This window comes from Ptychodera flava, chromosome 13 (assembly GCF_041260155.1).
Source record: "Ptychodera flava strain L36383 chromosome 13, AS_Pfla_20210202, whole genome shotgun sequence".
Taxonomy (NCBI): domain Eukaryota; kingdom Metazoa; phylum Hemichordata; class Enteropneusta; family Ptychoderidae; genus Ptychodera; species Ptychodera flava.
This window is the reverse complement of record NC_091940.1, coordinates 14,380,246-14,392,297: the sequence shown is the minus strand read 5'-3', so window position 1 is coordinate 14,392,297 and position 12,052 is coordinate 14,380,246. Positions and strand designations below refer to the sequence as shown.

The 12,052-nt window shown below is 40.1% G+C and overlaps 1 protein-coding gene across 1 annotated transcript in view; it reads left to right on the top strand.

Moving 5' to 3' along the window:
- Positions 1-6,916, top strand: part of LOC139147018 (fibropellin-1-like) — a 30,598-nt gene extending 23,682 nt beyond the window's left edge. Inside the window, exons 3-12 of the mRNA XM_070717868.1 lie at positions 1,174-1,299; positions 1,914-2,036; positions 2,204-2,335; positions 2,920-3,033; positions 3,349-3,681; positions 4,289-4,452; positions 4,724-4,940; positions 5,763-5,876; positions 6,436-6,549; positions 6,837-6,916. Coding sequence (XP_070573969.1) covers positions 1,174-1,299; positions 1,914-2,036; positions 2,204-2,335; positions 2,920-3,033; positions 3,349-3,681; positions 4,289-4,452; positions 4,724-4,940; positions 5,763-5,876; positions 6,436-6,549; positions 6,837-6,916 — 1,517 coding nt within the window. The remainder of the gene's footprint in view (positions 1-1,173; positions 1,300-1,913; positions 2,037-2,203; positions 2,336-2,919; positions 3,034-3,348; positions 3,682-4,288; positions 4,453-4,723; positions 4,941-5,762; positions 5,877-6,435; positions 6,550-6,836) is intronic.
- The last annotated feature ends 5,136 nt before the right edge of the window (positions 6,917-12,052 follow it).

Here is a 12,052-nt window from a genome sequence, read left to right as displayed (position 1 = left end):
CCATTAAAGATACACATGCTGGCTCACTCATTTGACGACATAAAGATCGTACAGTCGAGAACGGATTCGCAAACGAAGCCATGATCTCAAAACCTCAGGCTGTAGTGGAATTTATGTCTTTTTGATCGCCAGATTGAAACATTTCTCATCAAATGAGAGGTTTGGGGTTTTTGTTCTTCACATCGTTGTATGTTTTCTTCGTCTTTGTTTGTCGTCACTCGTTATTTTAAGACATCCGCCAGTCCTTGTAGTTGTGTCACGTTTTGTCTAAAAGCAGTATTTATTTGGATCTGCTATACTACTTGAGTTGCTGCTAAGTGTGTTAACCTTTTCAACGAACTGTTCAACCTCTCATTGACCTTTCTGAATAATATACCGGGTGGGTGTACAGACCATTTGGTTGATGAGTTCGTTTTGAAGTCCACATCACATTCAGTAGAGTAGCGCCCTCAAAATGCAACGAGTAGCGGAAAGAAATCGCATACGTTTATCCTTATGAAGTGATCGTCGTATCAAACGACAGCCGAGGAAGCTGTCTGCATCAAGTGCAAATAAAGGAATTACGCCGTCTTCAAGTTTGCTCTTATACTCAAAGGATTTACTCTCATCATTCAAAGACTCATTATTTCACGAGCATATATCTATTCTTCGTTTGTTTGTATATTTGTTCTTTTTTTGTTTGTTTGTTTTCATTTCATTCAAAGCGGGACATAGTTGTAACGAAAATAAAAGTGCGTTTTACTTTTGCACTATAAAGTATCATTCACAGGCTGACACGAGGCTCTTGGCAAAAATGTGTATATTGTAAATAAAGATTTGTTAGGGGAGGGATTACTAAACGGGCACTGCCAAGCTTTTTCAAGCTTGGGTAGGTCGGATAATTTTTAGGGCAATTTCTCAGTTTTTGGAGTTTCTTTGGGGAGGGGATGTTATACAAAGAACACATATTGTGTCGTTAATACTCCAGGGACAAAGTGCACCGAATCTGGGGTCGACATGGTCTAGCGTGTAGAAGTTGTCTTTCCTCTGCAAGTAACTGCAAACCGAACTCGCTGCAATTTTGATCCATTATTGACAAAATTTAAGTTCACATTTTAAGTTCGAATTCCTTATACAAGTACACATGTGGAAAGTATTTATTGATTTACGGGATTTTAACTTTTTCTATCACAGCGCCATCACCGTGCTCCTCAAGTCCATGTCAAAATGGCGGTTTCTGCCTCGACAACGGAGGCGCTAATAGTTCTTACACTTGTAATTGCACCGGAAGTGGATATTCTGGCGACAACTGCATGGTCGGTAAGTTGGACAAACCGGAAATTCTGTCCTTAACATAGTGTTCTACTTTGTACTTCTCGAACTTTTCTGAAAACTTAATAACATACGATGCGATCCTCCCTTTTAAATTGCCAAAGATATCACTTGTCTTGATATTACTCCAGTCGCCATTATAAATGTGAAAAGCAAAAAACAAACATATGTTCTTGTTTCTGGACCGTTTTCAACAACTGACCGTAGTGACTAAGACAAACAGTGTGAAATGATTTGGGGTCAATTGTGCATCTTTATGCTTGAGACAGAAATTAAGCAGACAGTAAAGAGTGGTAGTTTTGCTCTCCTCTGGGCACTTTACATGTCGAAAGCGGCTCCCTCCAATCAGAATTTATGGGCATATTGGTATAAGAGTGTGATAGCTTCTCTCACTTACAGCTTCACTAGCTGGAATCCATTTTGTACTTCAATGACACGTGTTCATAGTGAAAACAAGACTTGCACCTGGAAATTTGCAATATTTTTTTTTTTTTTTGGCAAAATTATTTTCTAAGGCAAGGTGAAAGGACCAATTTATGTAACTGCAGTTCTGACTGTTCGAAAAATAAAAGTTGTCCGATCTATACATTTCATCTCTACAGATGACGACGAATGCAGCTTAGGAACGCACAACTGTCACATCAACGCCACCTGCACAAACAACGCTGGGTCATTCTCATGCTCCTGCGTTGACGGTTTTTCCGGCGATGGGATCAATTGCACGGGTAGGACTGACAAAAAACTGGTATTATCTGGACAATTTTTTACGTTTTCCATTTTCAATTCAAAAATTAAAAAAGTTTCTCTGTCGGTGGTGTTTTGAAATGGTGTTCAGATGTTATGAGGTGAATATAGATTTCCGATAACAGAACAAATGCGATTCATTTTACAGATAGTGATGAATGCACCGACGAAGAAGACACCTGCTTATCTGATGACGTGGCAGAATGCAGCAATACCATTGGCGGTTTCACCTGTGCTTGTAAAGTGGGATACTCTGGCGACGGTATCACGCAATGTGACAGTGAGTGCCGCTTGAGACAATATTCGCGACAGAATATACTGATGATATCATATATTTTCTGCGGAATAAATCTGAAGTGACATACTCAAAACTAATGATTCGAACTTGAGTATTTACATATTCTCTTCAAAACAAAATTCAACATTGAATATTTACAGTATGTTTACAGAAAAATGAACTTGACCCCCCCCCCCGATGGGTCATGCCCGTTTAGATTTCTGCTGACAATAACAAGTGCACTTACTCTGCCTAATAGTGAACTAGAAAGATTTCATTTTCGGTAGCCTATGATTGGTCCGTTCGCGTGATGACGTTTTAATGGAAAACTACAAAATGTACAGTGGCTTAAACAATTTTACAAACATGTCATATGAGTTTCCTGACTTACACGGCAAGACAATGAATGCTACGCCTAAATTTTCATAATCTGTAGTACAAAGTTTAACATTTTATATAGGGGCATGGGGTTGTACTGTAACAAGAATTGATTTCTACCATTAGATAGCACATGGTTCAGTGTACTTTCAGGTGTGCTCACTCAAACTCCTTGATTCTCAGTTATAGAAATCGCATCTGTCTTTCAGATATTGATGACTGTATCAGCGTCGCCTGCAGCAATCGCGGCGAATGTAATGACGAAGTTAACGGATATTCGTGTGTCTGCGAACGAGGCTACTACGGTAACGACTGCGAAAAGAGTAAGTTCGAAGGCGTGGTTTCACCATCAATTGTTTGCATATTTAGAAATGCCTACTGTAGAAAAATCCTATGATAAATTTCAATGTCTTCAAAGTAACCATCAATCAATGCAAAAATTGCGCACTGCTGATGTCAACTTGACAAACAACAAATTTCCAGAAGTTAAACAAATGACACAAACACTGTGAAGTTTGGTACGTGAATAAAATGTTTCAACAACGATGGAGGCCACTGCAATTTGCTTACGTATTCCTGAATATCATTGTTTTGTTATTGTTGCTGTTATTGTTGTTATTGTTGTTGTTGTTTCTCAGATACATCATACGAAGCCACAACCGCATCCATCGCCGGCTCGTCGTATTGGCCTCTCGACCACACGTATACCAACGATGCCGGGACGTACTATCCGAACTACCAGAACGATTCCACACTTGCAGCGTACGCCACTTATTCCGAGTCCTACCCTTATGGTATTGACGGGAAGGCTGTCCGAATAAGCGGCGACGATTGTCTTCAGTTCGGGAACTTGTCAAGTTCTTGCATCGGTCGGCCGTCGCTGTGTTCATCAGGTCTGACAGTGGCACTGTGGATACGACTCAGCGAAGAAGAGCTCGATCAACATGGACGCCAGTTTATCGTTACTTCAGGTTTGTGAGGCCCGTTTGGTGTTTGTTTATTATGTTCGTGTTTTAATGAGAATTTAATGAGAATTCTGGATCTGAATGAGCATTTTCAAGGTACACCATCAGTAGGAATATACATTGCGACAGCCATGGTGCTTTTGCCGGTTCCATGATGCAGTGCGCGCTAGGGTATACAAAACGTACCTCATAGAACTTTTTAGCCGCAGGGTATACGCAGCGTATGTTACTCATAGAAGACTATGGAAGGTTAAACCCTGGTCTCACTATATTTTCATCGCCGATCGATGGATACACGTTTTGTCAATTTGTGTCATTCTTGTATAACAATCCGCTGTACACACAAAATCAGTACATTTTTGTTATTTTGAGTGTGTATACGGTGTTTGATACAGCCACAGCAATGCATTATGGGATAACCAGGAAAAGGTCTATTGACGCGTACGGTATCGTAAGTGAGTCATTTTCGTCAATTGCTCTTTGCTTGTGCAGTGTTTTATCGCTGGTTTTAATGTGGTACTTTTCATTCGTGCTTTTTTTTCTAAATCAACTGTAACAATGGAAAAGCATGCTCACATTGATACATTATGACATTTCTGGCTGTTCGATGCAGGCGCATCTTCGTCGGAGGGCTTTACCATCACCCGGAATGGTCCCAACTTCCACGTGTCGCTGAAGGACGCCACCACGACCTGGAGCGTGAACTTGACGCAGCCAATAGAACACGACATATGGAGAAACGTTGCTTTCCGATGGAACAGGACGCTTGGCATTGAGGTATATACTTTGAACTGAACTGTGATAGTTTAAAAGGACCACTGGCATGTAGAGAAATGAAATGGATAAAACTATAATAATAAGCCGATTGTTAAAGGAGGCAAAGTGGCAGAGATTTTAAATCGGCTTCCCGAATATAAAATTGTAAGTTCGATTCTTAAAACCTTTACATCCATGCACTTTAAACATATCATATATCTTCATTCTATGGATTCTGGAGTAAGTTCAATTGACTGATCTTTGTACTTACACTACTTCACAAATTCTTCAGGTATTCATTGATGGTGAACTTGTCGGCGAAGACCAGGTGGGAATTCCAGCTGCAGTGCCCGCTACAGAGAATACTCTCACTCTAGGGTGTCGACTGAACGACACCGGGGCGAAAGTCGACCACGCCACGGGAAAATTTGACGAACTAGTTCTATGGGCGACTAGAATCGACGAAGATTCTGAGAACACAAATCGCATGATTTTCATGGGCGGAAACGGTTTGACAAATCATTTTGCTAATAACTTGTTATAATCTTGTCTTGATCAGTTAAAATTGGCCCTTATAATCTCCCTAAAATGATCGTACATCCTGGTATTTCGTATAGCTGTTAAGCGCATCACTTTAATTGAACATGGCCTAATGACTAGAGTATCAAACTCATGATCAAAGGATAGTGAGCTCTAGACCCGAATGTTGCCAGAGTATAACGAACTCCCGTTTAGAGGATGATGAGATCAAAGCCCTGCCATTGTGCTGTGCCATTAGGCATACTCGTTATTCTTCATTGCTCAATAATTGTACACTGTGGGTCATGGGTACCTCATCCTGTATAATTGGGATTTTCAATCGTTGGATGATGGAGTAAATTAACGATATTTACTATAATTTAACAGCCAATGGCAGTCACTTAATTCTGAACTGAATTTCAATTGTAAATTACTATGAATGCAATCTTTTGCATTTTCTCCCAGCAACTATTTTGAATCTATGGCATGTATCAACATGTGAGGCCATTTTGTGTCATGTGAAAATGACCTGCGTAACAAAGATATTTTTGAAAATGTATTACATTGATCTTTTGAATTCAAATTGCATTCTAACTTTTTAACAACTGAATGGAGTGGGACATCGATGATTATTTCTTAACGCCGTTTTCATGAGAAACCATTGCCATTGAGGCGTACGTCACACAGAGACCATAAACCGCAAGTCAACATATGTTCCAAACTAATTATCAAACGTGCATTAACGTTTTTTAATTGTTACATACTGTCTTCAAAAAGTTCATACTATTATCCTCCATTTTTTACGTTTCAAGATGGCGACAACTGCACCCATCGCCCGTGCGTGCACGGTGAGTGCCACGATAACGGGTACCAGGCGTTTATCTGCAAATGCTCACAGGGCTACAACGGAACTCTTTGTGAAACAGGTAATGTTGAAATTTAAAAGGACGGATTTTAACGTTAACTTGTAACATGTCCTTCATTTCTCCCTGTAGTTTGAAGCTATCAATTGATTTTGTGATTGGATATATGGGTATGAATATCACATTAAAAATCGTTTGATTTTCGCAAAGTACGTTGAGATGCAGTTATAATGAGAGATGAGTACTAGTTCAAAAATAAACAGTGTGTCAAGATCTTGCTGTCGATCACGAGTCGTCGGGTCGAAGTTCTGAGCTGACAAAGAAATATAACAGATAATGTAGAGGTAATGAACATACACACACAATATTAATTGACGACATGACAGCGTATGAATACTTCATTATGTGATAAAGAGGTGATGACAAGGGTTCCGAAAAGAAGGAGCACTTCCTATTCCGCAGATGCAAACTACAAGAGTAGAAATAGGGAATACGTCATTACAGCGAACTACATTAGCACTGATACTGATACAAGTTAACAACGCTAAAGAGGGTTTATCAATGAACTGGCGACGAGTATGACTGTGCAATCTTCATTGCATTTATTTGGATTTGCTTACAGAAATAGATGAGTGCGCCTCCAACCCATGTCAGAACGGAGCTAGCTGCCATGATCGCAAAGGATTTTATTACTGCGAATGTGCATTTGCTTTTACCGGAGTGAGCTGTCAGATCGGTGAGTTTGTCTCACGAATTTTAATAGACTTATTCTGTTATCGTGTCACTTTACAACAACACATTCGTCATAGTCTACACGTACGTAGAAAATTCAATAGTAGCTTAGTGAAAACACAACTTGTAAAACCGGTAACACTAAATTTAAGTCTCCGTCGTGACGATCCTCAGATAGTTGTAAACCCTATAGGTAGGTTCTGAATATTAAATACTAGCCTATCAAGTGAGTAAATTTGTTTACTCTAGGTATTATTCTTAATTGGAATTTTTTCAATTCTTACTTCACAGATATGACGCCAAACTATAATTTCAGCAACATCCTTGAAGTATTGCCGAGTGACCTTGTTGGACAGACGATCTGTAAGTGAGAGACAACGAACTTTCAAATTCCAACTAAGCTTTCCGTGTCCGTAAACCATACATGATGGATGGGCTTTAATGAGTACCGAGAGTGCATTAATTATCTTTGTATTTTGCTGGTATTTCTTACTCAATTTAACAATTCGTCTGAATTATGTTGATTTTGTTACTTTTGTAAGACGCTTGTGAGACATGTTCACACTTATCTGGCACTTTGATTTTAGTACCTTGTTGGATAAAATGACTTAAACATTCTCTCTCTCAGCCGCACCAAATGTGACGGTAAATCCCTTCCATCTGCTCGCGGAAGAATACAAATCCTTATCAAACGAAGCACAATACAAACTGATTGGCGGAGGCTACACCCACAGAACAGGACGTGCTGGCATTGGTGTCTATCCGAAACTGGAAGATAGAGGTACATATTTAGATATTCGCACGACACACTGTATCAGTCACCCAATCACGTGCCAGAATGGGTTCAGCATTTCTACCTGGATGTATCTGTTCAGTTCCCCGGCGGCGGACAACACCAGCGATGCGATCGTCTACGCAGGCGCAGAAACCGGACACAGAACATCGATTCAAATAACGAATGGGCATAATTTGCAGTTCACGGGTGAGAACTTCCGTCAGTTCCTTACGTAAAGTTGAGAGCAAGCAACGCAGCTCTAGACACATGACATGTTAAACCATAGATATGTAAAATCCCGTATAATTTCACACTTTGCATTTCTGACGGGGCATATAACGTACTGTGGAAAACGAATGTGTGTTTATGTTCTATCTGTATTTGATCGTTTTTTGTCCAAGAAATATGTTGTCTATATTGATAATGATACGCAGTAGTACGCAGCTCGATGGGTTAATTAAATTAACTGTATCTAAGACAATCTCGCTTTTACTTGTAAAAGTATTTGCATGAAGTCAACCATAATGTGAAGAAGAGTTACGATTACAAAATATTTGGAAGAAAAAACGACAATCAATGAAGAGAAATGTGGTGAAATATTCTTTTCAGTTTCCGACGGTCTTGCGGACAATATCAGTACCATTGACGTCGCCAAGGTTCCATGGAACACCTGGAGCCACTACGCGTTCACATGGGAGCCTAATATTGGTACAACAGTGTACATCAACACCAAACGAGTTGCCATAACGACAGAAACAAAGGAGAACAACTCGACAGATACCAACGCCGTAATCACAATCGGCAACCAGTTTAATTCCAGCTCACCCAATGCAGTCCTGAGTGATCTTGTCATCTGGAGTCGGAGCTTATACCAATTTGAAGTTTCCCGGATGCTAGGAATGACCGGTAAGAGTGGATGAAATGTGAGCTTTAGCGCGTTTCTTTATCAAAGTCAGGGTTACCGGGTTCAACTACAATCTTTTGTACATGTGTATTTTTAGGAAGTACAAGTCCAATAAATACCACCCAAAGTGTAGGGAATATTCGAATACGTTCAGTTATCCAGTCCCATGAAGTCTAGCTGACTTTAAAGGGGCTGTCTTCAATCCCTGGTTCTCGCATTAGTGGTTGTTGATATTGACTGTTTGTGTGATTTTAGTCCTTGTTCTCCTTTAAAAGTTATGCACAGTTAGTCAATTTGCCTAGAGATAATTGATAAAAACCTGCACCTTTAAGAGCAAATATTCTACAAGCTTCTTATGGGTATAAATACACATGTCAAAAGTAAGAGAAGAAAGCAAATAGTACTCTTGAAAATGCCGTTCTATTGACAACCATACTCTTTCTCTGTATTTAGACGCCGAGTACCATCACCTTTTGAACGACGATTACTATTGGACGACGGACGCCTACGTCAGGCGCGATCACTCAGCTCTCATTGGCCAGCTGAACTCAATAGTCGGCTACAATTCAATATCCAGGCCATCGGAGGGTTTCCTTGAGTTGACGATGGGTCGTGATCACAAGGGAGCTGCTATTGAGATCGATGGCAGTGAACATGGTTGGCTCGTCTTGGGTAATTCAAAGTTAATCGTCTACTCTGATAAAGTTTTGGTATCCTTCCGGGGCACAGAACAAAGAGTTAGGTTAAACTTCACAATATGGTGCGATTATTTCACATAAAAACAAACTTAGGAATTTTGTAGGAATGGCAACATTACTCCATAGGTCAGCTGCTGCACTATCGAACATCCCTATTAAACACTCTTTCTTTAGCAGTTGGTAGTTCGTTTAAACAAAATCTAGCAATAAATTGAGTACAATGCTAGTTCCATCCAACTTCCTTTCAATATCAGGCGACTTTCCGTCGGAATGTGTTAGTGATCCGGAGCTGTGTAGCGATGGGTTCGCCGTCTCGACGTGGCTCAAGGTTCCTCGGCTGTATGGGGATGGCCATCGATTCCTGGTCAGCACCGGTGAACAGTCAACGCGTGGTTTCAGTGTTTATCAGCGGGGAGATTGTATCGGAACTGCCGTGACTGACGGTACAAGACGCTGGATCGTGGAACACGAGTTCACCGCTTATGAAGGTAAAGGTACTGTGTAAAGTGTACAATAATGTGAATACTCGATGAGAACTCAATTTGGTTATTCGTGCAATTAGTTTGACAATTTTGATAAAAATTAAAATGTTCAAATACACGAAACATATTTATAGATATGGACAAGCTACTTCACGCAATATTTGATATGTATCATCACAGACGAGGAGTTCTTGTCTGTGGTATTATAGTAGTTAGTATCTTGACAGGCCAAGAGATTGCTGCTCTCTACTTCCTACATTGCTTGCCTTTTATTTGGTTTTTGTTAACTCCGGACAGTAATCGCTACAAAGTGTCATTACCCCCAACTTCGATTCTGCCCGAAACTCTGGTCATTCGAGGACAAATACAACTGACTGCATATAATCCAGTTTTCATTCCAATGCTATCCTTGTCACAAGAAAAGAGATACATATCACAAAAAGACTAATCTAAATGAAACTGTACATGTATGAACCCAATGTTACACAGATTCATGGACAAACATTGGCCTGTCGTGGCGGGATCAAAGCGGCCTCATGCTGTTCCTGGATGGTAGGTTAGTCGGTATCGACCCGGACGGATACCGTAAGATAAGGGACACGGATCTGGACACGAAGATGACGGTCGGAAGAAGGAACGATTTCCTTGGAAATTTTGCTAATATGACGTTCGAATCTCTGTCTTTCTGGGAGAGATTTGTCGACGCTTGGGAAGCCAGGCAGGTTTTCTATTTGACCGGTATGTAACAATTACCACAATATTGTAATGTATCTTTATAATTTACATGGTCGGAGACAGTGACTCTTTGAACTGAAAAACTCTATGCCTTGTTTCGGCCGATAGATGAAAATAAACCTAACAAGGCGACGAAACAGTACCTGGTCATTCCCTGTCGATGGGGGGGGAGAAGACAGACAGACAGACAGACAGACAGACAGACAGACAGAGACAGAGATAGAAGGACAGACACAAAGAGACGTGTACCAGATAATCAAAAGCTCGTCGCGCTAATAAGCTCGCCATACCCACGTTTCTTGTTTATATATAGAAGAGAACTTTATGTATTTACAAAAGTGAAACTGATCAAGGACGTTTTGGCTAGCAGACACCACGATTGTAGTCAGTATTTCTTGTTAATAATCATATCGTATTGGCACCAGTTACATTAAATAAAACACAATATGTGTTCACAAAGGGAAGGTTCTATCTGCACTTTTTATGGACTTCATGGGGTAGACTAAACGGTTGATCGTGCCTTTAATCATGTTGATTTTTCCTTGTGGTGGCATGTAGTGTTATTTTTGCAGAAGGTAGATATTGTGAATGATTTTAATTTCTCTCATTTAATAGCAAATGGTAACTATGACGACGCATCGTATTATTGGGACGCCAGAGGGCTCATCTCGTCCTCTTTCCAAATCATGAATGAGAAGAAAATGGTCGACCCGACTGTCCCTATAGGCCCGAACAAAATCGTTCTTTATGATGATGACGTCGTGAAACTTGTACATAACTCGTCCTGTATTGTCCTCGGTATGTTTACTTATTTGTCATGAAAGACAATATGCTTATAAAAGCTCATGCCAAGAAACTTACTGCACACCAGTAAGTTGTATTAGGTCAACTCCCACATGAAGAAGTCAATAAAAGGCAATATATTCATCTTGTAATAACCATGACAAAACTATATGCGTTATCGAAATATGTATGGGAGTATTAAATCGATGGTTCCAGTAACAATAAATATGTCAAATGCTTAAATTCCTCATTGGGACATTCTTAATATAATATGATTAAATTACAGGGCTGTAAAACAACCTAAAAAGCTAGCTCATTTAAATGAGTCGACGCACGTGCGCAAATTATCATATTTTGCTTGAAGAAATACTCATTTTATTAGCTGATATATGCACTTGCATATAAACACTATTAAAAACGTAGGATATTTACTGTTCACCTGAGCTCTTTTACCCTGTTTTACAGGAAATTTCGACGACGACTGTCTGCAGGAACCGAGCGAGTGCGAATATGGACTAAGTGTTGCCTTGTGGATAAAATTCAACAACTTCACCAGTAATGTAAACGACAGTTCGTCGAGACAAACAATTTTGATGTAGGTGTTATAAGTTGAATCATGACATTCAGTATATACGCCCCCAACTAACTGTTTGTAAGTGTGAACGATTGTTGCATTTACCTGCACTAGGCACCGTCTGGTATCATGGAAGTTGTACCTCTCTATATGGGTATGTCTTATGCTTGCGAGGACTTGCGTTTTGGCCTGCAGTGTTCCGTAGAAAAACGTGCTTTGTTATGATTTGTTACTGTGTAAAATGAGCGAAAAGTGTTGCCGTCTTCTTTTCGGTGAAAAACTATCACATCTTTATCGCAGGTCCGTAGGAACGGAAGAGGGATTCAGCATCGTAAAATCTGAATCTGATTTGGTTGTGACCGTCCGAGATTCAGCCACTCTGTGGGAGACAAATGTTTTGCTCTCGGTACGTACACGGTAAATATCCGGCAACGTTGGGGTGTCCGACTGAGAAAACCTCAAGTTATTCAACCCTTGTGAAGGACAATACGGCGTCGTACGTAGTTAATTAAATGGAAAGACACCACTTTAAAAATATTCCTACTCTATCGGTAGA